Below are 27,048 nucleotides of genomic sequence, written 5' to 3' on the forward strand. Positions count from 1 at the left end.
AGAAAATATACAACTTTTTTCTTGAAACTAAACAACTCTCTCAAAAATATCCCACTTTTTTCGTGTAAAATGATGTCTTCAATCTCACGGTGCCATGTTTTCTCTCTTTTTTACTGTATGACTCGAATGTTCCTTAGTTGAATTCCGTGATGTATTATGTGAATAATAAAGAGGCGAAGATGAGTGACAGTCGGTAATGAATGGCCACCAGGCTTCCTCGCGAGCCTGGAATAGCCCCGCCCTTCAATGCCCATATTGGGAAAACTTCCGCATTCCATGGGACGCATGGAGGCGGTATGAATGACGTCCCCTGATGCCACCTGTTTCTCAATGGGCTGTCTTGGCTTGGTGGCTTGTGCTCCAGTCAGTCGGTCGTTCGGAGGCTCGTCGGAGGTGGAGTGGGAAAGAGTCGAAAGCATCCACTTTATTTCGGGAAGCATGGAGCACCGGCGCCTTCACTTATTTATGTTTTTATTCGTCAACGCCATGTTTGTCAGCCTCCAGTCGAGAGAAGGTGAGTGACGTTTGCCTGCAAAAATAAAAATATAGCTTGATTTTTAGCCTGACACGTGAGTCAGGACTTCAGAATATCAGCGTCCGGTGTGACGTTTTCTCGTTTTAATCAACTATCGTACTAACTTCTCAAGAAAAAAAAAACTGTCTTTGTCTCTACTTTCCTTTGAACAAAGAAGTAACTCTCTCCGACTCATTTTCAACGTTATGTACAGCGAAACAATTCTTGATGAAGACAAATTGGGACTAAAATCCAGACGTTTTAACATGGGAATAGTTTGTGCGTGGCGTCAGTGAGCCTTGGGGCGTGGGAGCACCTGTGCACCATGCCCCGACATGTTTCACTCCTTCTGTAGTTTCACTTCAAACTGCCCACTGTATGCGGTGTACCCACGCCTTTCTCAGACACGATTAGAGAAGTTTCTTCACGCTTAATGGTGTGTTGAATCACACCGACATGCTTGATTAGACTGTCAATGGGGCTGGCATGTGTGCCCCCTGAACTCCCCGTAAAAGCTGACGGTTCCCTGAACGGAGCGTGTGCGTTGGACTTGGTTATACTTCCAGTGGCACAAACAATGAATATAAACAACAAAGAGAGAAAAAAATACAAGCGACAATATCTTTACATTTACCAGTCTCATAGCTGAAGCACGTAACCGCATGCTTAAAAAAAATCTTGCTTTTTGGAGACCAATTATGTGGCCCAAATGACTAATTGATATTATTATTATTATTATTATTTTAAATATTGCTTAGTCTTAAATCTGGGTAATTGCATTCTTAAACCCAAGATAGTTTTAAACAGAGGACCCCTATATACAAGACGGAGTTCAACCCCCCACCCCCATCCCCAGACACCTTCTGTAGCGTGTTGCATGAAAGCCAGAAAACTGTCTTGGGTCAATGGTAAGCAACTGTGAAAGACAACGGTGTCCTCAAAGTGGCAATAGGAAAACTAAATGAAACTTTTTTAGAAAACTCTTTATTTAATTTTTTTAGATGAAAGTTGTCATATTACTAGAATGAGGTTGTTGTTTTCACCTCGCCTCACCCAAAACCCCTCCTGTATATTTCAAGTCCAATTGTCAGACTACTGGAATAAAGCCCTACAAGTCATTTACTTTTGAATCAAAGATTTACCAGCGACTAAACTGATACATTTGAGTATATTTTAAGGCTGCAACTAACGATTATTTTTAAAATCAATTAATCTGTTGATTATTATGTCAATGAATCAAATAAAACAGATGTGTTTATTCAAAAACAGGACACTGTTTCAAAATGGCAGTGGAGAAAATGCACAAACCCAAAATATTACTATTCAGTTAATGGTTTAGTAACATGTCTGTAATGAAAAGTGGTTAGGACTGCACGACTGACCGTGTTTTGTGTTATGTGTTGTGTTTATTATTTTACTTTGTTAACTGTTTTGTTAAGTGCTTTGTTACAGCTGCCGCTGTTGTGAAAGCGCTATACAAATCAGCATGTATTGTATTGTATTGTAATGTGTCGTAAAATATGCAAAAATGTTTCTTTGTTTTTCAAAGTAAAAGCAAATTTGAACATGATTTAAAACAAAGATATATCCGCTCTCATAGATGACTACGGAAATATGTAGCGTATAGATTTAGGCTTATTGTTGATTCTGATAATTTGGAACATTTTAAATGTAAAAAGGTACCTATGCGATTCGATGTTCAAAAACAATGAGCAATTAATTTGGAAATCAATTTGGAACCACCATGAAAACCGGAGAACTGTGAAAAACGGGCAATTATAAGAGCCATCTCACAAACATATTTATCCTAGCCACTACAGGGCTTAACAATGGATAACTAAACTTTGCCAGCACTCTCATACAGTCATAAATACAGTGAATATGAATATGAAAAACACTTATAGTCCATAATTGTAAAACAATCCGTTATTGAGCATGGCTTCTTGTGCTGCATAACCACATATTATTATGACACACGCCATTTGCAACCTTAAAATGACAGGTTCCGTCAGAAACGGAGGATCCCCAGTCATAATTATATTTCCTCTTTTTTTTATCTCATCTTTAATAGCCCGTTATTCATTTCTCATAAAGTGATGAAGTGCGTTAGTACTGCCAGCATGCGAGCGCTCGAAAGGATTCCGAAATCTCATGACTCGTCACTTCTTCTTAAAACTTCTTAAAACTCTTTAATTTCAATGCCACAAATGCAAGTTGGTCCTCCGCAGTAGTATTTTTCATGTCGGTGTGGATGGATTAATAAGCTGTTTATAACTCATTTCTGCGTGTGTCTACAGAAGTATTGCTGGACATGAGGTCTTCAGGAGGAGAGCTGGGCTGGCTGACGCTGCCATATGAGAACGGGGTGAGTATTTATACCCCAAGCAGCATTTTAAAAACCTCTGGGTCAAAGACTTTCTCTTCTCTGATGTATTTACAGCTTAAAGACGGTTTAATAGGGCCTCTCGGCCTGTGCTGTACGTGTCATTGACCATTGTTGGCATCTGGGTGATGTTTCTGATGTTGGTACGCTGTAAATATACAAGAATTTGATTCAATTCTTCTTTTTTTTTTTTCAAGTGACACGCAATCAGTATGACGGTATTTACACTGACGGAACACAAAAAAACAACCTGCATGGACAATTCCGTCATCCAAACTACACATCAATTAACACCGGGCAGTGACATCAGGAAGCAAACGACACTGCATGGATAATTCAAATTTCACATTTGACATAGCGTTTACTTGTCCTGTGCTGATTTTTTTCCCCCTATTGATTTAAATGAGGGGACAGTAACTCCACTGTCCATTTAGCTCACTGTGTTTAAATGCCATGGCCACATCTACTGTGGAATATTTCGACCATATTTCTCAACGCTTTATCTGGACTTTAGATTTACAGCGGATTTTTGTTAATGTGTGTATTTGTGCTTTGTGTTTGGGCAGACGTGCAAGTATGTATACGTGAGGCCAATGATCGATGCATCGTGATGATGTCAAACTGGCTTTGCCATGGTAGATCCAATCTGTGTGCTTACTGCATATGCATTACAAGCTATCCAACACATGGTGGCTTTTGATTCACATTTGGTCTTGTTCCGGTCTGAATGATATCCAATATGCGATGACGCACATTCCGTTTGTGCCACCCGAGAGCAAAACACCGGAATTGTGTCACATGAACCGATCCAGCTAATGTGTCCCGCCGAGACGTATAACAGCAGCTTTGCGTCATTGTTAGTTATACCAGGCCCGGAAACATCCGCCTATCTATAGTCGAGTGGTTTTCAGACTGGGGGGTGTCAGTCCGAAAAGATTTCAACATGTGTTTTATGGTCCCGGGATTCCCTTGCCTGTCGGAAGTTTGTTTTTTATCTCTGTGTACTTTGTACCTATCACCTTCGCTCATAATGTTGTGAAGTGGTTTCATATTCGGTCTTGAACAGTGGATGTAAAAAGTCTACACACCCCTGGTCAAATGCCAGTTTTTTCCCGTTCACTATAAACAAATCTGAGTTACAGATAAATCGTTTCTGTGTTGTGTCCTGGAATTTCTACCACTCGTTCGAGAAAAAAAATCTTTGAGTGTGTAAGTGCATACTCCATTTAAATTCATCTCTTCTTTTATGACTTATAGTTTTATCTGTTGTTTTATTGTTTTGTTCTTGTTGGTAAAGTGTCCTTGAGTGTTTTAAACGGCGCTTATAAATAAAATGTATTCATATTATTTTATTTAAAAAAAAAACCATCTGAGATTATGAAGGTTGCAGAGTGTGTACACTCTTTTGTAACTGGCATGTTGCCGTCTTCAAACCCAACCAAGCTTGCCACCATTTGAAGCGATTCTTATTAAACCCAAATAAATGTCATAGGCTCTATTGGGCTTTTCGCCGGCATTTTCATCACTTTCTAGCAGAGCTGTTCATAATTCCTTCCAACTTGTCTCAGGTAGCCGATGAAGACAAAAAGCCCCAAAGCATGATGCTGCTCCCACCATGCTTCACTCTACTCACAGTATAATGTCATTTTTGTGGAACATATCTTTGGCATTATATTTAGTTTCATTGGAGCTTATCAAAATCTTCTGGAACATGTGGGAGAATACCGATTCAAAGTTGTGTGTCAGGACCCTGTCTATGAGTAACAGTCCCTTGTTTGATCCACTTTTAAATTTACCCTTATTTAACTGCCAATTACAGATCAAGTGACACCCCATGAAGAACAGTACTACTGCCAGGAATGCAAGTGCTGAAAAATGACTTTGACTCTCGCGACTCGTCACCGCTTCTCCGTCTCTCCAAACTCTTTAATTGCAATGCGGCAGTGACTATAAAGCGCAATTAACTGCCCCAAATGTTAGTTGGTATTCCACAGTAGTATTTGTTGGATTTGTGTGTGCGTCACGGTCTCAAACACACACAGGCCCCCTCATGTGTTACTGGAAAGCCACACACGTCGACACATGTCTGGGCCAATAATGCTAACGTATGGAAAAGAAGCTCAAACTCACCAACTGTGCTTTATTTGCTTCTTAGTACACCAAAAAAGTAGGGTCACATCTCCAGTGATGGGAAGTAACAAAGTACTGTACACATACTTGGCTGCAGTAGAGCACTGAGTGGATTTACAAGTCGCCACAGCCTTGTTCAAATGCCAGGAGGTTTGTGAGGTCAAAAAAAACAAGACCAAGAGGAATTGTTTCAAAACCTTTTCCACCATTAGTTTGATCTCTGACCTTTGGGAAAAATGGGCAAACGTTTGAAACTTGGTTTCATTGAAAAGTAACATGTTGTAGGTCCCTAATGGTGGGAAAATGAGGTTTTGAAATGATTTACCTTGGTTTCATTTTTTTTTTTTATGTCGCAAAAACCTGTCAATTAGATGGGTGTGTGGAGACTTTTTATGTCCGACGTATATTTACACGCCACTCCTTTTGTCATTCTGAACAAAGACAAACCGGTAAAGGTGTATTTGATCCTTTTTTTTTTGTTTTTTTATCGTGGGCTAATTTGGCATTTTTGGGTGCGTTAGAACACATTGTTTTGTCAACAAATTAGGTGCAGATATTTAAAATGAATGTTTCTTTTTGTATTCAATCTTTTGCTTTTGTGCTTAATTATTGTTCAGATTTTTACTCTTTTACTTCAGGTGTTTGATTCAGTATGTCTACTTTTGCTTTTTTCTTTCATGCAAGTATCTGTTCATTCGTTTGAGTATTTTGCCCCCGCAACTCGATGAAACACAGCCTCAAAGTTCATGGTTTTTTTTTCTGGTCCACAGTGGGAGATCGTCCAAACGGTGGTGAACGGCTCGCTCTTCTACACCTACAGTGTGTGCAACATTGACGCCGTGGACCAAGACAACTGGTTGCGCACAACATTCATCCAGCGGCGTCCGGGCGCCACACGGGTTTCCGTGGAAATCCGCTTTACCGTGCGTGACTGCAACAGCTTTGGCGGCGCCTCCGTTTCCTGCAAGGAGACCTTTAACTTCTTCATTTACGAGACGGACGCCGATGTGGGCACCAACTTCCGCAAGGGCCAGTTCCGCAAGGTGGCCACCATCGCTCCGGATGAAGTGACGCGAGACCAAATTCTCCTAATCAACACCGAGACAAAGACGGTGGGCCCGCTGTCCCGGAAGGGCTTCTACCTGGCCTTCCAGGACATGGGCGCCTGCATGGGGATCCTCTCGGTGCGCGTGTACTACAAGACGTGCCCGTCCACCGTGCAGAGCCTGGCGGCCTTCCCGGAAACGGTGGCCGACGGTCTGCGGGCGGTGGAGGGCGCCTGCGTGGAGAACGCCATGAGTCAGTCCACCCCACGCATCTACTGCACCGCAGAGGGCGAGTGGGTGGTTCCCGGGGTCCCGTGCGAGTGTTACGCCGGCTACGAACCCGTCGGGGACTTGTGCCAAGGTAGGGAGGCCGATGGCGTGCCACATATTCATGACGTATGAGACTCAAAGTAGAATCAAAAGGCATCACAGATGCCGCCGCTTTGGCAGCGGCTGTAAAGAAATGTTCATTAACTCGTCTGGTTTGTTTTGGGAAGTCTTACACTCATAGCCTCCAAATGCCTTCCAGGAAGTCATGCTCGGGCAAATTAGCCATAGAAAAGGGTGGATGCCTAAACCCCTTTGTTCTTTATTTAGATTGGAGGCAGTTATGGATTATAATAATTTCTCATTTCCGGATTGTCACATTCCTTTGGCCATCTTGCCGTCAGATCTCGTAAAAAGTCAAGCCAAGTCTTGATGTGGTCGAGGGAGACGTATGCTGCATCGCGCCACAAAAGAGGTCTACTTTTAGCACGTTGTACTTATACGGGAAAAGAACAACAATGCTCCAAGTCCTCTGTGGGGATGAAAGAGCTGCTTGAAGCTGGGAAAAGAAGCAGAACGCCTCTCAAAAGTGGATTTTTTTTTTTGCACCTGCGTTATGTGGAGGAAAAATAGGAAGTCATCGTCTTAATCGCCCCTTGGTGATTGTTTTGAAAAAATGCATTTGCGCTTGTACCAATGTATTCTTCATGTTAATTATAGCCTCATGTCATCTTTTGTTTTCGTACAAAGATGAGAATGTAGAACTTGGCTCTGTGTTAGAGTGCTTGTTGCCCAACCCAGCGGTAGGCTGTTGAATCTCCAGCCATTGCGAGCATGTCCAAGTGTTCTTGAGCAAGATACTGAACCCTCAGTTTCTCCTAATGCTGCACCATCGGTAGGTGAATGAGGTAACGCTGTGAAGCGCTTTGAGTACCCGAAGTAGAAAAGCGCAACACAAGTGGCAGCCCCTTGACCCTTTACAAGGATTTTAAGATACTAAGTTTACACAGATTCGATTTGTAAACTTACAAGGTTGGAAGTTGATGTGAACCAGACGTACTATGTGTGCCAAAATGTTGGGCAATGTCATCCCCAGAGGGAAGAGCAGCAATTTAATGGTAAAAAAACAAAAACAAACAGAGGTGTGAGACTAAAAAGACATAGTTGTGGCGTGCCTACTGTATACACTGTGAAAACGGTCTTTCTTTGGCATGCTGGGGTGTGGTGTGTGTGTGTGTGTGTGCACATGTGTGGAGGAAGTGTGGGGAGGACAGGAAGGAGGGAGGAAGGGCACGGGGTGGTGCGGGGATTTCTGAAAGGAATTCTTTCACCCTGGCGTCACCTGCTACACTGATTGACTAAAGGAAGGCCCGTGTGAATTTGTCTTGGGCTCCTACCTGAATCGTCTTCTGTCCCCCTTCCGCCAGTATTTTGTTTCTGCCCGTCGCCCGGGCAACCGTAACCGCAGATTACAGGGATGGGGCCCCGGCACGCCTCTCTTAGTCAGGGCTGCGGTTTATGACTCCTGCTGTTTTCCAGTCACCTTGACTGGCAGTGTCTCCATTCCTTCCATGTGAACAAATCATTCATAGCGGTGACGGGTCGGCGCTTCAAAGCAGGGACGCTTCCACTCGCTCTCAGGGCAGGATGAGGGTGGAGGAAGTCCAAGGCAGAGGAATGTTTCTCGCCTCGACTGCTGACAGACTCTGAGCTCCGGAAACAGACGTTGTGCATGAATAGTTAGAGAGGAAGACAGGAAATATTTATGAGGCATCAGAATGATTTCATAGCCGGGAGTTAGACCTGATATTGTACATTAGGAACAAGGTTGTTGGATTTGGAACCAACCCTGGCTTCCTCCCACATTCTCAAAACATTCAATTTAAGTTCATGGAATGGAAGACTCAAAAATTTCGATTGGCGTGAATGTGAGTCTGAATTGTTGGTTGTCCTGGAATTGACGAGCGACGGGCCATGCGTGTTCCCTGCTTCTCTCACCCAAACATGAGTTTTGACCAGGTAATAAGGGCGAGGTCGATGGAAGATGGATCCGTGGTTGCTTCCAATTAAAAGAAGTAATGTTGCTAAATCCTGATTAAAAAAGGGGCACTTATCTAACAATGACAATATTATACAATCCTCTGAGATGAAGCAACCTTTGTGTGGAATTCTTGAATCACCCATTTTAAAAACGGTGTGATGTGATTAGGAGGCAGTCAAATCAACCATGAACCATTCCACTTGATAATACTCTGCAAGGAATTTACCAACACATTCCCTATACTGTATTATAAATTGTGCTGGTCTGTATATGAATAACTGGACAAGAAGTCCTTTTTCAAACATGAAATGAAATTGATTGAAACGCGTTTATTCATCATAAGGTATGAAAATTAGAGTCCCATTTTTATGAAAATCCGTTAAAAACTTCTTTTTCCCCTCAATTCTGATGGGGACAGAAGCAACGCTGCCGGCGTTTTGTTCCATGCTAATGCGGCGACTTCATTCCGGGCTTTAGGTGTCAGAGAAAGTGATATTCTGGAAGACTTACGGTCCCGCATGTGTCTCGCAATGAAGAGCGCATCTGTTGTGGGAGAAGGAAGCGGGCTGAGGAGGAATGCCGACTGACACAAATAAGCAGGTTGTCTCCCAGCCGACCAACAGTTGGCACATGAAGGTTGGTTTCCGTGGCTGCTTAGTTAGGTGTGGAGTGTAATTTAGTCAAGAGGATTAGTGGAGCAACAGGACAGCTGTTAGGTGGCCCTGCTTTACCTCCCCTCGGGTCCTTTCATCCGGCAGTTAACACACGCAACCAGCCGACTAATCCGTGTTCCCGCTCATTAGAACAATGGCAGCAAAAGCCCAGATTCAATTAACCGATGCACCGGTGCGGAAAACGCAAGTCCTTTTCATGTGTGCGCCATCATCCAAAGGGAGTGTGGGGCAATTAGAGGCACAAGTTCCATCAACAAGTGACCATACGATTGAATTCACTCAATCGGCGTGAGTAGATTGTCCAAACGCAACTTTGTGTGTGTGCATTCGCAGCGTTGCACACATGTCGCCATTTTACAAGCTGCAATGACCAATGCTTCGTATTTATGGCACTACTCCATCCAGTCCTGCCAGACAATAGATGAATAGAGCCGAGAGTTTCTTTGCGCCGTGACAGAAGTCCTAGCACTCGGGCTCTAGATTAAAATGGGCTGGTCTCCTTTTCTCATGCGAAGAGACCCCCCCCCCCCCACACCCCTCCTGCTGAGTGACTCCCCAGAGAGAACTTCTGTTTGGTGCTCCAGTCCGCATCCCTTCCTCCCCTTTTAAGGCCTTCTATTCATCCTCCTGCTCAACTCAACCTGCTGCTTATCCTTCACCATGGTGATACTTGAGCCGCGCCTTTTTGCAATCCAGCTCTGATTGCCGCAGTGTATGCTTTGGAATGGTAAACAACGATAGCGTAATGTCAAGTTGTTGCAATGGTGCAGATGAATATTTTTGGGGACAATTACAGGGCCGGTGTCGATCGCAAAGCCCAAGGGCATGCAATGCACCGCGTCTTTTTTGTGGCCTGATGTAGTCAAGTTTTTTTCTATAACCTTCATCACAAAAGAGTATCAAAGGGTTCTACAAGCCCACAGTTCACAAAAAGCAGTGACATCCCACGGTCAAAATCGCCCAAGAGGGCATGGAAAAACTCAAGAAAACCCAATTGAGGAAGGGGGGGGGGGCCTTAGAGGAAGGGATCACAAATTGAAGGGCTCCCCCCTTTCAGGATGGCCAAACTCCAGTGGATGTGCAATGTCAATCACATGGTATCATGCTCTCCAACGATACGCCATGAGAGGCCATTTAATGAAATGAAGTGCTGCAGGTCGATGCTTGAATCCTCCGCAATGACATTCTAACTTGTCTCCACTTGGAGGCGGGGTGGGAGAAGCTGCATGTAACTGGCCCAAAATTCAGATGTCGGGTGTGAGGCAGGGCTAAATGGATTTGTTCTTTTCATTTTCATCAGTCTGGACAAGAATTGCAATTTTCTTTCCTTTAGAACAAATATCAAAACTACTTTTTTAAACCAAATCCCTTCTTAACACACTGTACAGTACATTGAATTGAACCGTGTTCATATTGAGCGTACTCGCCCATGACTTCTGATTTTAAACTCAGTTTATTGTTATAAGTAGAATCATATGAAGGAAATGCTGGGGCAGTCGTGTGTACAAAGTAATTTAAGGAGGTGATGAAACATTTACAGGATATGTTTTAAGAGTCACAATTTCCCCCCTGGGGGAAACTTCACTACAATGTGGCCTGTGATGAAAATGAGTCGGGCACAGGTTGATGACCAAGTACTGTTTTAATGGCAGTAACGTAATCCCAATTTGTAGTGTACAGTCTTCTGGGCTTGGAAACGTACCTCTATCTATAGAGTGTTTTCGTTCTAAATAAAGACCTAGGACATATCGCGCAAGTCCAAAAAGATCCGAACACTCGTTGTATGAAGGAGGGATTTCCTTGCCCGTTGAAAGGTTGCTTTCATCTGAAAGTACTTTGTCCATATCGTATACAGTAGTTATGTCGTGTCGTCAACAATCAACAGTCAAGTTGGGAATGAAGAAACGCAACCTCATCTTCAGTCCAGGCTCCTCTCATGAAAGACGAATTGCTGCCGGGTGCAACAAGCAGATAGACGGCCAGTAAATACAAAGTGTGCAGGTGCTGTTGTTGTGTTTCCATGAAAACTGGAAAGCGGCTCCGACACCGTTTCCTCTTCTTCTTTCCTCTACATCCCTCCTCATTTAACTCTTCACCCTTGCCTGTCATAATTTGCAACGAATGGAAGGGAAGAGGAAAGAGAGGAAACATCATTCTTAGGCCGTCCGTGCAGTCCTCATGACGACCACTTTTGTTCCATCCGCGCTTTCATTAACCTCCCGTGCCCTGGAAAAGCCGCTCGCTTATCGCTTTTGCTAAGATGTTCATCACGGCATGCCACCGGTGTCAGATGTGCCATTTCCTTTGGCAAAAACACTTCGATTAGAGGGGAAGGTGATGTCTGGGATAGTTATGTTTGAATGCACGAGGACATCACCCGAATTTGTACATACTGTAAATCAAATGGCTCTGTAATGTATCGCTAACCGACACGAATGCAGTAGTAAAGTCATAATTGCAGTAATGATGACAACAAAGGTCTTGTTACAAAGGAACTATGTTGACAGAGGTTTTTTTTTTTTCATTACGGGCTATGTCCCTATTCAGGGCGTAGTCATCAAATGAAAGAAAAAAAAACCCTGTTCATTACGGCGGTAACTGAGTGTGTCTTCTTGTGACGAGTTATAATATACTTGCACCGCTGAACAAACTAGTCCGTTGTGTGGAACCTCGAAAGTTGTATGTCGTAAACCGAGCGAGGATCCGCCAGAGGGTCTGAATGGAGAGTTCACAGTTAGGAAAGCAGATCGCATAACTTGATGGATTGAATGCTCGGGTGCCATCAGGGCTAAGTCGTCAGCGCGTGACCTGAGACGAGGCCTTCAGGTGGAGAAGGCAAGTGGGGGCACATTGCGGAGGGAAATACCTTTTCATTCATCGCCATACAAAAGCTCAGTGATTATAGGTTACGCGCAACAAAAGCTTCCTGTTCAGCAGAAAGGCCCAACATAATGAGCACACTGCCTCATTGTTTTCCTTTTGTTCCGTCATTCCTTCTGGTTTTTCCCCTCCCTTAAATGCACGTCATTGTCAACTGAAGTGTGTAGAGGCGTACGTACGGATGACTAAAACCTGAAATGATTTTTTTCGATGTGTGTACATACTCCTTTTACGGTGTGTGGTCTACTTGATCAACAAGGCGCAGCACACACAGCTGATTTCCGTGCAGGCGGCGTGGGTGCCACTCAGTGCCAGAATGGTTGTCCAGCGTTATGCGTGCCCCGTGGTTGGCTGGCAACCGGCCCAAGGTGTAGTCTGTCTTTCACCCCAAGTCGGCTGGGATACACTCCAGCTCTGTGACTGAATAGAATGAGCACCGTATAGAAACTGGATGGACTGAAATGCTTAGTGGATAAAGGATAGGACATCATGTGCAATTTTAAAAGGGAAGCCAATGTTGGAAAATGAAAAGGCATCCAGGACCTTTTGTGTGCATCTCACCGAAAATCCTTTTTTGTGTTTTGACACAGAATGCAAGCCGGGCTACTTCAAGCCATCCGTGAGCACCGAGCTGTGTCGGATGTGTCCCGTCAACACCAAGCCCTCTGCGGCCGGCGCCACCAGCTGCGAGTGCGAGGACGGTTTCTTCCGCTCACCGTCGGACCCGCCCACGTCGCCTTGTTCCGGTAAGACTTCCTTCCGCTGACTGATACTGTAACACAGTTGAGCATACTCGGGATGTTTGTGTTAACTTCTCGGATTTCCCCTAATAGCGCCACCCAGCGCTCCGCGTGACCTGATTGCCACCACGCTGTCTACTGACGGCCGGCTGCAGCTGTCCTGGAGTTCACCGCTAGTGACGGGGGGCCGCGCCGACCTCACCTACAGCGTGCTGTGCGAGCAGTGTGACAGGGCCTCGTGCTCTCCCTGCAGCGAGAAGGTCCGCTTCGAGCCCGGCCCCGCCGACCTGCAGGACACAGAGGTCATAGTCTGCGACCTGGACTCGCATCTCAACTACACGTTTACGGTGGAAGCGCACAGCGGGGTGTCCCGGTATGGCGCCGCGAGGCCAGCCACCAGCATCACCACCGCTCTGGACTATACTGGTGAGCTAAGGTTTATTTTAAGCTCGATTCCTGTTTCCGCTCTTAGATTTATCTTGATCTCATTATTGTTGAGGTTGAACAATAGCAACATTTTTGTGTCCAGATTGTGAATAAGTTTGACCCTTTCAAAGTGTGGTTGCGTTCAGCATTGCTGATGGTGCCGTAATACTCAGAAAGAGTTCATTTTAAAACCCTGGAGAACCCACGGGGTCAAATTTGGCCCCTAGAAATTCTGCTACTCAAATGCTACCCTGAAATCCCAAAGCGTCATATAAAGCATTGAATATTTGAAAAAAAACAAACAAACATATATTTTGGTGTTCAGTCCAATCATTTAATGTATAATTCATCATTTTCCAAAGAAGAGAAAGGTTCTTGGGTTCTCCGGGGTTAAAAATAAACTAACCAGACAGGCCGCACGACGGGGGGAGTCCTCGGTTTACGATGGAATGCTGTTCATGCGACAACAATGCATCGTAGTCTCTCGCTAACCAATTCTAATGCCGTTGTTCAGTCACTCTTGCGGTAAATATTTGTCCGAAAACCATGATACCCACTCAAAAGCAATGGATGACATATGTCAGTGACCTATTCTGCTGCACACCTGACTCGTCTCGTGAATAATGTTCCATTTGTGCTATTTCGCCTCCTGACATTTAGTCTGAAACTTTTCAGCCAATCGGAGGTGTTCCGGGAATAGCAGACAAAAATCATACGTTTTTTTTGAGGGACAGGGGGGGGGGGGGGGTTCTCGAGGTTTCTAATCAACTATACGTTTAGAACATGGGATATGCGTGTTTGAATAATTCTAGACACGGAATTGGAAAAATGAAAGAGCAAATATTGTTTGAACACAACTTCTTACACTGTTTTGCCACTGCCGTGCGTCCTTTCCGATTAAGAAGTAAAACAATAAAAGAAACGTGTCCAGGGTAGGAATAATTTTGGGCCGATTTTAATGTACAAATGCTTTCGCCTTCAACATGTCACTCGCCCTCAAACCTTAAGACAGTGTCTTTAACAGAACAGTTGGCTTTCCCCACAAGGGAAATTCAGGCCACCCACTGAATCCCAAAAAGTCTCATTCCAAGAAGGCCCACGACTGCGATGCGTCACTCACTGTTGTTTTTGTTCCGTTCCTCTCGCCGACCATTCGGCCAGATCCCCCAAAGGTGACGTTGATTCATCTGGATGATCACAGCCCCACCAGCCTGACCCTGTCCTGGGCTCTGTCTCGCCGACCTCCGGCGCACATCAGTCATCGCTATGAGCTCATGTACCGCAGAAAAGTAAGACAGAGTGTTTTTTTACGAGATTCAATCATTGGGGCTCCTCGACGTTTTCCCGAGAAACCGATCCTGATCCTAATGCACCTTTCGACCTTTTGTTCTTTTGAAGGACGGTGACGGGGAGCGTGACGTAACCACCTACACGGTCCTGATCCTGGACAAGAACTCCGTACACGTTAATGACCTCACGCCAGACACGGCGTACCTGTTCCGGGTGCAGGCGCTCAGTTCTGAAGGGAACCCTGGAAGCTACAGCGCGGAGTACGAGTTCCATACTTCCCCACTAGGTAACACACGGCTCTCACGCCTCAAATCAAGTCTCTGTCATTCGAAATAGCTCTCGGATATGTTTGGTTAGTCCCTCTGTGCTTGCGTCGGTTTTTCTCCAGCTAGTCCGGTTTCCTCACACGTTCCAAAAACACACATTCAGTGAAGACTCTAAATCTGGGGTCATCACCTCCAGTCCTCGAGGGCCCTTATCCCGCACGTTTTAGATATTTCCCGCCTCCAACACACCTGGTTCAAATGATCAGCTCATCAGCCAGCTCTGCAGAAGCCTGATAACGATCCTGATCATTTGAGTCAGGTGTGTTGGAGGCGGGAGGATTGAAAACAGCAGAGCCCAACCAGTCGATCGCGATCGCCCGGTAGCCTGCAGATTGGCCCGAAGTCGATCGCGAGTTGTGTATGGGGAAATGGGGAGGGGGGGATTTGTATGTCTGTGTGCTTGTTATTAATATTAGATATTTTTGTGTTAGTGTAGCACCCTTGCACCCTACGCATTGGTTTCACTTTCATGAATAAAATAAAAACACTGGTCACCTTTAACCTACGGTGACACGTGATCTGCATCACCGGAAGTTGTTCGAGGTCAGAAGTCTGCGATTGTAACTTACAATCAGAGCTGTTGCAATATGATTTTCTTTTTTTTTTTTGCTGGGTTGTTTTTTACTATTACTCTCATTCAAAGTTTGTTTCATCTGCAATTTGCAGATGGAACCGGCAAAGAATGGGAATCTGGAGCGCCAGGAGAAGCATTTTAAAACACGTGCGCTACAGTAGTGATAGTTCATGCAGTTAAAGTGCGTCCCATCGCTCCGCGGCCAGTCTCTACGAAGGAAGGCAGTGATTTGCTTTTCACCAAGTCTTGCATCTAGTTTATTTTTTTGGTGCGCGCACATGAGCGTGCGTACGTGTATGCGTGCACGTGCGGTAATGCGTCAATCGGGGGAGACTGGCTGCTTGAAAAGTCGATCTTCGGTCAAAAAATGATTGGGCACCCTGATCTAAAACATGCAGGAGGGTGGGACCGGAGTGGCTGACCCCTGCTTTGAATTATCCATCGCTGTGAATGTTTGCTTGTATCCAGTAAACAGTGTGTGCCCTGCGAATTGGTTGGCAACCGGTCAAGATGGGTTTACTTTGTTTTATAGAATTTCTTTTATTTTTCTTTTTTCAACAGCAGAATCTCAGATCCAAAGCCCCTCCACCATGGTGATGGGAGCGGTCGCTGGAGTCGCAGTTGTTCTGCTCGTGGTTGTGGCTGTCCTGCTGCTACGTAAAAGGTTGGTTTAGAATGCATTTAAAGAGTGTGGGAGCATAATTTCAGGCTCGAACGATGGCATGACTCTTTTTTTTTTTTGAAGGGTTGGGGTGTTGGGCATTGTTGGAGTATCGGTTTTTATGGGGGGTTTTTTTTGGCGTAAAGCCTGTGAAAAATGGGGATTACTGGTATGAAGGTTTAGAAGGATCTTCTGCAACCAAACGGCAGTCGATAAGATTCCTGTCTGTATTATGTGCCCAACCTCTGTAATTATTCTTTTTTTTTTTTTCTTCCTCCCACTCAGGAGACTGCGAGCTCATCGTCGGGGAGGCCCCGAGGATCCCTACTTTTCAGGTAGACGCTCAATTCGAACATCTATTTGTAATTTTAAAAGACAGTTACAAGGTCTAAAACTCTGGATCACTTCTTTTACCCTCAGATCAGCTGAAGCCTATTAAGACTTACGTGGATCCACACATGTACGAGGACCCCAACATCGCCATCCAGAAGTTTGTCACGGAAATCGACCCGAATGCCATTAGCAAGCAAAAAGTCATTGGCGTGGGTGAGTGTGAAGATCGCCCACCTCCCATTCCATAGCCGCTCCAAGTTCAAATTGTGACCGCGTGTTTTAACCCGTCAACCAGGAGAGTTCGGCGAAGTGTTCCGAGGTGCCATGAAGTCCCCCACTCGAGGGGAGGTGGCCGTGGCCATCAAGACCCTCAAGCCGGGCTACTCTGAGAAGCAGAGGCAAGACTTCCTGAGCGAGGCCAGCATCATGGGCCAGTTCTCGCACCCTAACATCATCCGCTTGGAGGGCGTCGTCACCAAATGTGAGCCTAAAACAGCGGAATTTAAAACATAAAATAAAATAAAAGACCATGTAATCAATTTCTCACTTTTTTTTTCTCTTGCAGTCAAGCACGCCATGATAGTAACGGAGTACATGGAGAACGGAGCCCTCGACATCTATCTCAAGGTACCAACGAGATGTCAAATGGATTTGACCATACTATTGTCGGTCCTCAGTTTATGACGACCCCGACATCTCGAGATAACAACAATAAATTAGCTTGCAGCGCAGTTTAAAAAATAATGTCATTGCTCGGTTACCGCCAAACGTACTTTTTGATTGTTTTATATCCACGGCCTACAAGTGTTATTCAGTCAAGATTTATGACAATTACGACCGCGATAGGTCACTGAAAAACGACGGCACGTTCTGACTGACTTACAAACTCGGGTTACATCGATGATCAAAATTCCGTCATAAATTGAGGATCGATCCACTGGAATGACATTCACTTCGTCTCATTAGATTGCACGGGGGTCTCGAATGTGTCAAGATTCTTTTTCACTCACTTGTTTGCCGTCACACAGGACCGCGACGGTGAGATTCCCACCTACCAGCTTGCGGGAATGCTGCGCGGAATTGCCGCCGGTATGAAGTACCTCTCAAACATGAACTACGTGCACCGGGACCTGGCAGCCAGGAACGTCCTCGTCAACAGCGACTTGGAGTGCAAGGTGTCCGACTTCGGCCTGTCGCGTGTCCTGGAGGACGATGCAGAAGGGACGTACACAACCAGAGTAAGTCTAATCAACTCTTGGTTGTTGTCTTTTTAGGCTCCCCAGCACAACATCCCAGAAGCTTACTCAGTAGCTCCCCCTGGAAGGTTAAAACAAACAAACAAAAAGCTCCAAAACTTTATCTCATTGACATTATATTGGTGGTGGGGGAGGCATCTCAAGGAGCAGCCATTTTGTCTCATTCTGCCATTTTCTGTCAACTGAAAATGACATCACAGTGCCAAAGGGTTCGGTTCATGACCATCGCAGCTCAGCAGTTTTGTGGGTTTGGTCATGCGATGTTCGCAAGCCTCCTATCGGAAAGAATATTTGACTGGATTGTCCTCTCCCTCCGTATGACTCAATGTTGTTTGTGTCTTGACAGGGAGGTAAAATCCCCATCCGCTGGACAGCCCCCGAAGCCATCGCCTACAGGAAGTTCACTTCAGCCAGCGACGTGTGGAGCTTTGGCATCGTCATGTGGGAAGTGATGGCATTTGGCGAGCGGCCCTACTGGGACATGAGCAACCATGAGGTAATGCCGGGGCTCTGTAACGACCCCTTCGCTGGGGTGAATGATTGTTTAATTTAACCGGGGGGGGGGGGGGGGGGCTCAACTGCTCCTGTTAAACCAGCACACGCGCAGCCAATTTGTGAATGCTAAACTGCGGCTCTTTTTGGGCAGGTCATGAAAGCCATCAACGAGGCCTTCAGGCTGCCCGCTCCCATGGACTGTCCCTCGGCCATTTACCAGCTCATGCTCCAGTGTTGGCTGCACGACCGCTCCAAAAGACCCTGCTTCACCGACATTGTTAACATGCTGGACAAGCTGCTCCAGAGTCCGGAGTCTTTGAGCACCATCGCAGACTTTGATCCACGGTATGTAGAGGGGAAAAGAAAAAAAACGGCAGCAGACTGACGTTTGTGGTACACTACACTGCGTTGGGGGAAAGCGGTCTTCTTTTCTCCGTGTGTTCGTTGAATTTCGGACGAGGAGAATGTTAGTAATCCAAATATAGGCTGGAACCAATGAACAGTTCCTTCGAAGCTTTTAATAACAGAATATTCCTGTCACCCGCGAATTACAGACATTGGCTGCGCGTCACGAGTGCGAAGCAGGAAGAGATTGACATCATTTTTATACCATCACAAGGGCAGTGCTGAGACACAAAGTGTGATATCATAACTTGCGTTTCTCCTAAACCGATTCTCAGCTTGGCACATTCCAAAGTTTGTGCGTCTTCACCAGGGAGTATTTCAATTTAGGTGATGATTGTTACAAGGACACAAAGCTACACTGCGGACGTGGGAAAGTTATACAGCATGACTAAATATGAGCATATTACAGACTTCAACTGCTACAAATGTTATACTGTACACTACAGTGTTTTATTATTCACAGTGTTACTTGTTGTTATACTTTTGGGGCCACAATATGCGAGAAAACTCACAGAATTTTACAAATGAGGGTATACTGGTGAAAATAGATGTACAGGGTCAGGCAAAATGACATTTGTAGGTTAAATAAAAGGCAAATAAAGTAAAGAAACAAAAAAGTTTTTTTAGTACATATAATGCCATTCTGTTTGATGATGTTTTAAAAATGAAATCAGTCAAATGGGTCAAACGTTTGCCACATTTTCTGGAGTTCTGGCGGTGCGAGGTCGGCCGGTTGATTTTCGTTTCAATGCAGATCAAGTAGCTCTGAAGTTGGTAGCCATAACGAGATCGTGTTTCGAGCAGGTACTGGATCATGTCTACTAAGAAAAACAATGGCGTTGTATGTACTTTTTGAGAAAAAAAAATATTTATTTGTTATTAGTGAATCAAATGAAATGGTGAAGATGCACGGCGAGTGACCCAAGTGCATATTGACTGTCCTCTTCCAGCGTGTCCATCCGCTTGCCAAGCACCAGCGGTTGCGACGGCACCATGTTCCGGTCGGTTCCCGAGTGGTTGGAGTCCATCAAAATGAGCCAGTACAACGAGAGCTTTGCCCGGGCAGGGGTCTCCACAATGGAAGATGTGCTCGCCCTGAGGCATGAGTAAGTACAAACGTGACACAGGTGCACCTGGCATTTGGTATCAGGCCATTTCTTCGCCAAGACAATCCACCGTGCTCACAAGACTTGCCAGGACCACTCCTGCTCACGTTAGCCTTGCATTGGTGGTTATTAAATTGGCTCCGCTAGCTGTAGCATTTGAAATAATTATGGTGTATCATTTTAAAAAGTGCTTGTGGACCGACAGCCAGTGAAACAGACATAAATTACCTTTTTTCCCCCCAAGAGAGTTAATACAGGAATAAAGTCCGATCCCACCCCTCCCAAGAAAAAAAGAGGGTGTAATCAAATTGTATATTTACTCAAGAATAAAAGTGTCCTTTCCAGAATATCTGCATTTAGTAATATTTCACTTTCTTCCCTTGTTCAAGTTTCATCTTAATATGCTGCAGTTTCTCGAATGAAAGGCATAATATTGTGAGAGTAAAATTGCATTATTGAAATTCATTTGTTAAAATAAGACTTTCATCCCCGGTTAGATTAACTTATAACTTTCTCATAGGATTTACTTTTTATCCCAACATGATTACTTTGTGTTTCTTGGAAAAAAAGACTTTATTCCCATAACATTCCAACTTTTTTCCTTCAAAAATGACTAGCACAACATTAAAACTTTTTAACTCACCACAATGTCTTTTTGGTGAAGTTTTCAACTTTAAAAAAAAAATCAATTTCATTCTAAAAAATAGGCCAGACTTGAATTCATATGGCATTTGTGGTAAACATGGTATAGTTTTGTTTGACGGATGTCAGGAATATAAGGAGCTCCTTGGACCCCCCACCAGCACCACCCCTTTACATCCTCTGCACTGCCTAGTTTTGAAACCACACTCTGTACAGTTTATAACAGTCTCCTTACCCTCCTCCCTAGGGACATTAGGAACATTGGAGTCCGCTTGCCAGGCCACATGAAGAGGATAGCCTACAGCATCCTGGGACTGAAAGACGAATGCAGCTCCCTCAGCGTGTTCGCAGTGTGACTGAAGCAACACCGCATTTCCACGTGCACTAGAAGCGACCAGGCCACATTAAACCTTGTGGACGACGAGGACTGAAAGTGCAGGGGTCGACCCCCTCGCTGGAAAAAAAGTGTGGCAAGACTGAATTGGACCCTGGGGGCCACCCTAACAGGAATAAGACTCGAAAAACAATACTTCTTGATAGCCATGTTGAACATAAGCTTGTTGCGAGCAAACTCAAAGAAATCGGAAGAGAAACAAGAGCGCTTAGGACTTGTGTCGATCTGGATAAGGCTCTTTGTGATTAAGGGCATCTTTTCTTTTTTTTAATACGTTTTCAGGATCAAAACATATATTTTTGTATGTTCTGTAATCAAACTATTTGCAAAGATTGTTCCGCTCAGGGTAAGGGATCACACGTTATTGGACTTTGTGTAGTTTGTGCTCCATCTTACGTCTTACTGAAATCATCTTATTTGTTTACATGTCTTAATACAGCTGTAAATGTTTATTTAATATTTATTTTATTTTCTATTTATGGCATTGTTAGACCAGGAAGAATTGTATTGTTGAGCATGTAATGTCGGGCAATTGATTTTGGAGTGTAAATAAAATCAAGAGTTACCTTCATGGTTCTGATTTGTTTCATTTGTGGTTCTATGATGATGGAAATGTTGCTAAATATTAAAACAGTGACAGCATTCTAACAAATTCTCATCTGCCACAACATTAGGGAAACTTGCGTATGTAAGGCCAATAATGTCATAATGTGACGGCCATTATTATTCCGTACTGCCGCAAAGAATCAGAGAAATTAAATATTCAAACCCTATCATGTTACAGTGGCTTAAATTTATTTTTGAAGTGGTGGGGGGGGAGGTTGTACAGTTGATTTTAGCAGTCAGTCAAGAGACTAGACTGCCAATGAATGGCATGTGCACAATACTGCTAATTCAACGCTGTCCAATAGCTTCCCTACCACACCCATTTTCAGAAATAGACAAACAATTATTTACTTGTTTAATTCTACACTCCGGAGAAACAGTTAATTGCCTCCAATTAACTCCTTGACTGAAGTGACTTGTCTGAAGAACTTTCACCTAAATCCGCATGCAATACTTAATCCACCTAGGAAATCTCCTAAATGTCCTCATTTTTGAGAACGGAGGTCAAGCGAGGTGATCCAGAGAAAAAAATGTGTGGGCGGCACATTTTTCAGTGAGGAATTATCGAGATTTGAGTGGGGATTTCACCATGTCAGAGCCCCTAATCTTATTAAAAATTGGAAACCCACTCGAAATAGGTTTGACCCATGATCCCTCAGATGACATGATATAAATAACCAACATGAATCTGCAATGGATATTACAGTGAATTAAGGAAGACTTAAAAAAATATATAATCCAATTAATCGGTTATTAGAATTTTGTTTTGCCAAATATCAGAATAGACCTAAAAAAATAAAATAAAATACAATACTGGAGTTTTGGAACAAACTGAGAAACAGAATGCCTTTGCCAGGGCCAAGTAGAATGTCACAGCTACACACAAGAGTATTCCGTCAGCGTGGCTACATTTCCTTTGGTGTTCACCCCCGTCAAGCAGGTCTCATTGTCCCTGTTTACATTCTCATGCTTTCAAGGAACTGCTAAAGTATATGTGATTTTTTTTTTAAGGTCAGAATTAATTTTTGTAAACGTGAGAGACAAAAAGATTTGTGATCGTAAATATTGAACAGTTTCTACGTTGATGATTGTCAGCCGCCAAATGCAAAAAGTGGGTGCACATGTCATTTATATACGTTCTGCCATCTAATGGAACATGGTGTATTTGTTCTGTCTGTCTCTGTAAATTTCTGGCATCTAAAGACAAAAGAAGACCTTTAGAATTCTCACAGCACACTCATGTGTCTTATGATCGCTAATCTTTTAGGAACATCTGAAGCTCTCATTTGACCCGATTATCTCAATGTGTGTACATGTAGATTGTTTTACAAAATATTTACCGGCATCAAAATGTACCACAAACGTATTACAAAACTCAAACTCTCATATACAGAAAATCTGGCCAAATTTGAGCAATTTTCCTACCTTGCAATCAAAATTGAGAAAAAACCTGATTATCGAATGTCCCTGAAAGATTATCTTGAGTGATTATATTGTAGCGTTGGGTCATTTTCCCACTTGATCAGCTCGGACAAGCATGAAGAAAAATCACTCGTAACACACATCATAATCGGTCAGCATAATTGTTTGGAGACGTGGTAAATCTATTCTTGCAAACTTTTTATTGACTGGCAACAAACAGTGAACAGGTTTAACATTTGCGATGGTCAGCCTCGACCATCCTTGATTTTGGAGGTAAAATCACTGTTGAACTGGGATCATATTTTTGGAGTTTTAGGGCTCAATAAGCACCAGAAAGGAAATGTACCATAATCCCCTCGCACAGTTTCTGAGTCATGGGAGACCAGGTTGATAGGAATGCAACACCCCCAGATAAAGTACCGTACATTCTTTCGGGAATTAAACATGTGACTACCTAGTGTGGAATTTTCAGTATTACTGCCTCAGGAAAACATTAAAGTTCACAAGTTTATAGGTCAGACCTGCAAAGGCTTGCGCAGATACCTTATACCTAGTATAATATTATAGCGTGTGATGCTGTGCCCGCAACACCTGCTTTTTTTCCTTTTTTTTTCTCCTGACCGAGCCAAACAAATAGAAAATATGTGTCACGGTCCTCATATTTTATGAGCTGTAAAAGCAATGCTGCCAATGCATTTTTTTGTACTTTGGGTGTGGTAGGATATAGGAATATTCCAGTTCAAGTTCAAATTCATATCAAGTTCAAAGAATATCTTAAAGGCAGAAAAAGTATAAATGTTGCTGGAAAGATGGGTGTTCACAATACGGGTTGTTTGCACATATAAAATCAATACAACAATAATAAACATAGTAATCCCCTTGGGCGGCCCGGTGTACAATGATTAGCGTATTGACCTCACAGTGCAGAGGTACCGGGTTCGATTCCGGCTCCAGCCTTCCTGTGTGGAGTTTGCATGCTCTCCACGTGCCTGCATGGGTTTTCTCCAGGTACTCCGGTTTCCTCCCACATTTCAAACAACATGCATGACAAGCTGACTGAACACTAAATTGTCCCTGGGTGTGAGTGTGAGTGCGGATGGTTGTTCGTCTCTGTGTGTCCTGCGATTTGGCTGGCAACCCGTTCAGGGTGTCCCCTGCCTACTGCCCGAAGACATCTGATAGGCTCCAGCATGCCCCGTGACCCGTGTGAGGGTAAAGCAGTTCAGAAAATGGATGGATGGATAGACAATCCCCTTTTGTAGTACAACTTGTATTCTATTGAACTCTACAAGATGTGAGCTCTATAAATGTTTTAGACTGAAAAGGGACTTGGTGACATCTAGCGGCGTTATGAAGCAAGGACAGTCTGGTCTCAGCAATTTTACGTCTCGAAATGCTATTTTGTCAAATACGTTCATAAATTAAAGCAAAGGTATGACAATGAACACAAGACCACCGAGTTAAATTCTTCGTCTCGATGATTACAATGTTGCTGCCCGTTGACTAGAGTAGTTAACAAAACGTCAGTGAAGTATCCGATGAGCAAAAAACGATTTATGAGGGGATTTAAAGGCAGCGCTCGCTTCAGTTTCCATCACGTTTATCTGAACCATTTGGATTTTTATGCAACCGTGATCATACAAAGTGGGTTAGATGGAATTTAAGGCGTAACAGTTGACTAAATAAAATGGAGTCAAAACAACTAATTTGCTTGTTAGTTTGAACAAAACTGGATTTTCCACAACGAAAATAAAGTAAAACGCAAAGACAGATTTCAATACATAGCGAACTTAACCTGTCAATACATGTATTTAAAACACAATTAGATTTTTAAGTGATTATTTTACGATGACGTGAATGCAAACAGTAATTGATAGTAAAGTAGTAGTATTGTTGACACGACACGTGAAAATCATATTTACGAAATGTCGATCAAGTGTGTTTTTAGTACAATTTACTTTTATTGGGGAATGCACCCAACGCTGGCTTTCACGAGGCGGAAGTGACGTGAGTATGTAAACAGTTGGTGTTAGCCAGGCGATACCTTTTGCTCACATGTTGCGTCAGGATTCCATCCGTTTTACTACAGTGTGGGGGTATGCGTTGATTTCAAACCAAAGTTAACTTGGTAGTTGGATAATTGACTAATTCTGGTTCACGGAGTACATTTCGTTTCACATAGTTGTGAAAGCGAAGCTAGGAGATTCTTTTTCTTCGGAGTCGCCAAGTCATGTTTTGAGAAGGCGCAAGAATGACACCATGAACAGGCAACAATGTTATGTTGGGGAAGACAAGAATGTAACGAGATGAAGTGCCTTCTAAACGCACGCTTTGGTGGACAAAAACTTGGAACACCTTCGGAGGGAACCAACGACACGGCGCCTCTTTAATGCGCCATAAGCTCTCCGACACTAGCTGCGAGCGTTAAACAAAATGATTCAAGCTCCCAAACCCGGCTCTATCATCGTCGCCGATTGGCACCGATGCAAAGACAGCAAAGAATACTTCAGCAAGATACTACACAAGAAGAACCGCAAGATTTTCGGTACCCCTGCCCCCCCCCCCAAAAAAAAAATTGTTACCAAACTAGTGATATTTGGTCAGCGGATGAATTGAGTTTTTATCAAAATTTGTGTGGACAGGACTATTGGAGTCTCCGGTGATGCCTCCACATGTCCCCGTGGACACGGTCCACTACAAGATCTTCCTCTCTGGCAAGAGTGGTGTTGGTAAAAGTGCCCTTGCAGCACACCTGGCAGGCCTGAAAGTACCCGGCACGCACTACGAAACTACAGGTAGCAGCACCCTGCACCCTTAACGTGTACAGTCAGGTCCACAAATATTTGGACATTCACACAATTTTTGCCAATCCATCAAAGTACAACAAAGCAATGGATTTCACATTTAAACAATCAAGATGTGCTTGAAGTGCAGACTCTGAACATGGGTTATTTACACCCAAATCAGGTGAACGGTGGAGGAATTGCAACCCATTTTATGCACTTTTTAAATGACAAAAAGTAATGGGACAAGCTAATGCTCATAGATCAGATCACTTTTTCAATACTTTGTTGCAAACCTTTTGCAACAAAGTATTGCCTAAAGCCTCAAACCCATGAACATCACCACACACGAGGTTTTGCCTCCAGTGATGGACTGCAGGGCCTCAGCTGCATTTCAAATCCAATGTGGGGTGGTACAGAGCTGTATTGCAGCAAATTGTCTCAATGTCCATCTATTTATGGATCTGACTGTATGTTACGTTCATTGAAGACTCAAAATATTTGATAGATTTGATATTTGATGAATATTGACTGGCGACTAGTCCAGGGTGGGCCCGTGCTTCTCTTGCCTCAGACTGGAACCACCACTACTTAAAACAGTCATGTTTGTCAATTTGTTTTGCATCCAAGGCATTGAGACAACAGTAGTTTACTGGCCAGCAAAGCTGAAAGAAAGCGGCAGAGTGCTCTTCTTTCGGTTCCAGTTGTGGGACTGCGGCGAAAATGCGTTGCGACGATTTGACCATCTGCTCCCGGTATGCAGTACTTATAATGTATACCTGTTGCTCTTACACTATTGTAAAGAAGATGAACCTCCCCACCCGCCTTTAAACATTCTCTTCTTTTTCCAGTCTTGTAAGGAGAAAGTGGATGCCGTTCTCTTCCTCTTCTCCTTCACTGACAGAACCTCTTTCGATGATCTCGCCAATCAAATTGCAAAATGGAATGAGTCATCTGGGAGCCCAGTTGTGACTTTGGTGGTCGGGACAAAGTATCCTTGAGAGTTGACTTTCATGGAACCCTAGCATGAATGTGATTATTTCTTGCACAAGGTCAAAAATCTGAGTTTTCCTTGATGTTTTGCTCTGATTTGACCTTTTCATGCACTGTGATGTCTCAGAGAAGGATGTGAGGGGCTTCCAGGAGACGTGGCAGTTACCAGTGTTCCGTATGGGCTGCAGTGAGGACGACGACAGACTGGATCTTACCGCGCCCCTCTTCAACAGCCTGGCAGAAAGTTTGTGGCATCAGGACTGCATCATAGCTGGACATCAAGTCTAAGCTGAGGCATCGAGAAAAAAAAAACATTAAAAATGTGCAGCACTTTGGAAGAGTAGAACTGTTATTTTCTTCATACTACCCCACTACCATCGCCAGCAAACAATTACTGTTAGGAAACAAACAAAAGCGTGTATCTTATACTACCCCCGATGTCATTTTGTCTTCATTAAGAACAATATTACGGTGTGCTCATTTAAAGTTTCTGGCGTGGTCACGAAATTAATTAAAACTCAAGGCACTGTCGATGTTCATTTTCACATATTTTTGCAGATACAATTGTACCTTAATGACAGTCACTTCACTTTCATGAAATGAATAAAAATTCCAAAATTCTTTGAAGAAACAGTCTTGGGAGTTCCAGCATACCCGTGAA

The 27,048-nt window shown here is 43.8% G+C and overlaps 2 protein-coding genes across 4 annotated transcripts; both read left to right on the forward strand.

Moving 5' to 3' along the window:
• Positions 1-293: 293 nt before the first annotated feature.
• Positions 294-21,152, forward strand: epha2a (eph receptor A2 a). 2 transcript variants are annotated; one of them, XM_052075374.1, is made up of 17 exons: positions 294-514; positions 2,812-2,879; positions 5,798-6,434; positions 12,526-12,681; positions 12,769-13,101; positions 14,263-14,390; positions 14,500-14,677; positions 15,853-15,955; positions 16,238-16,287; positions 16,373-16,498; positions 16,581-16,766; positions 16,851-16,912; positions 17,314-17,523; positions 17,888-18,037; positions 18,188-18,381; positions 19,392-19,547; positions 20,437-21,152. In XM_052075374.1, exons 1-17 carry the CDS (start codon positions 301-303, stop codon positions 20,543-20,545), a joined length of 3,060 nt encoding a protein of 1,019 aa, XP_051931334.1. In that variant the 5' UTR covers positions 294-300; the 3' UTR covers positions 20,546-21,152. The 2 variants fall into 2 exon arrangements, with proteins under 2 accessions (XP_051931334.1, XP_051931335.1); XM_052075375.1 differs by having other exon boundaries at positions 15,856-15,955.
• A 3,523-nt stretch (positions 21,153-24,675) lies between these two features.
• Positions 24,676-26,725, forward strand: cplane2 (ciliogenesis and planar polarity effector 2). 2 transcript variants are annotated; one of them, XM_052077357.1, is made up of 5 exons: positions 24,676-25,156; positions 25,254-25,406; positions 26,025-26,149; positions 26,246-26,385; positions 26,483-26,725. In XM_052077357.1, exons 1-5 carry the CDS (start codon positions 25,045-25,047, stop codon positions 26,673-26,675), a joined length of 723 nt encoding a protein of 240 aa, XP_051933317.1. In that variant the 5' UTR covers positions 24,676-25,044; the 3' UTR covers positions 26,676-26,725. The 2 variants fall into 2 exon arrangements, with proteins under 2 accessions (XP_051933317.1, XP_051933318.1); XM_052077358.1 differs by having other exon boundaries at positions 26,515-26,725.
• Positions 26,726-27,048: the final 323 nt, after the last annotated feature.

Source organism: Hippocampus zosterae, chromosome 9 (assembly GCF_025434085.1).
Source record: "Hippocampus zosterae strain Florida chromosome 9, ASM2543408v3, whole genome shotgun sequence".
Taxonomy (NCBI): Eukaryota; Metazoa; Chordata; class Actinopteri; order Syngnathiformes; family Syngnathidae; genus Hippocampus; species Hippocampus zosterae.

What these genes read in the sequence shown, in the direction of transcription:
- epha2a (XM_052075374.1), top strand. Translation starts at nt 301, where the DNA reads ATGACGTCCCCTGATGCCACCTGTTTCTCAATGGGCTGTCTTGGCTTG. An exon ending in AAGGGACGTACACAACCAGA is followed by an intron (nt 17,524 to 17,887) that starts GTAAGTCTAATC and finishes GTGTCTTGACAG; the next exon opens with GGAGGTAAAATCCCCATCCG. An exon ending in GTGCTCGCCCTGAGGCATGA is followed by an intron (nt 19,548 to 20,436) that starts GTAAGTACAAAC and finishes CCTCCTCCCTAG; the next exon opens with GGACATTAGGAACATTGGAG.
- cplane2 (XM_052077357.1), top strand. Translation starts at nt 25,045, where the DNA reads ATGATTCAAGCTCCCAAACCCGGCTCTATCATCGTCGCCGATTGGCAC. An exon ending in GAAGAACCGCAAGATTTTCG is followed by an intron (nt 25,157 to 25,253) that starts GTACCCCTGCCC and finishes TTGTGTGGACAG; the next exon opens with GACTATTGGAGTCTCCGGTG. An exon ending in ACTTTGGTGGTCGGGACAAA is followed by an intron (nt 26,386 to 26,482) that starts GTATCCTTGAGA and finishes TGTTTTGCTCTG; the next exon opens with ATTTGACCTTTTCATGCACT.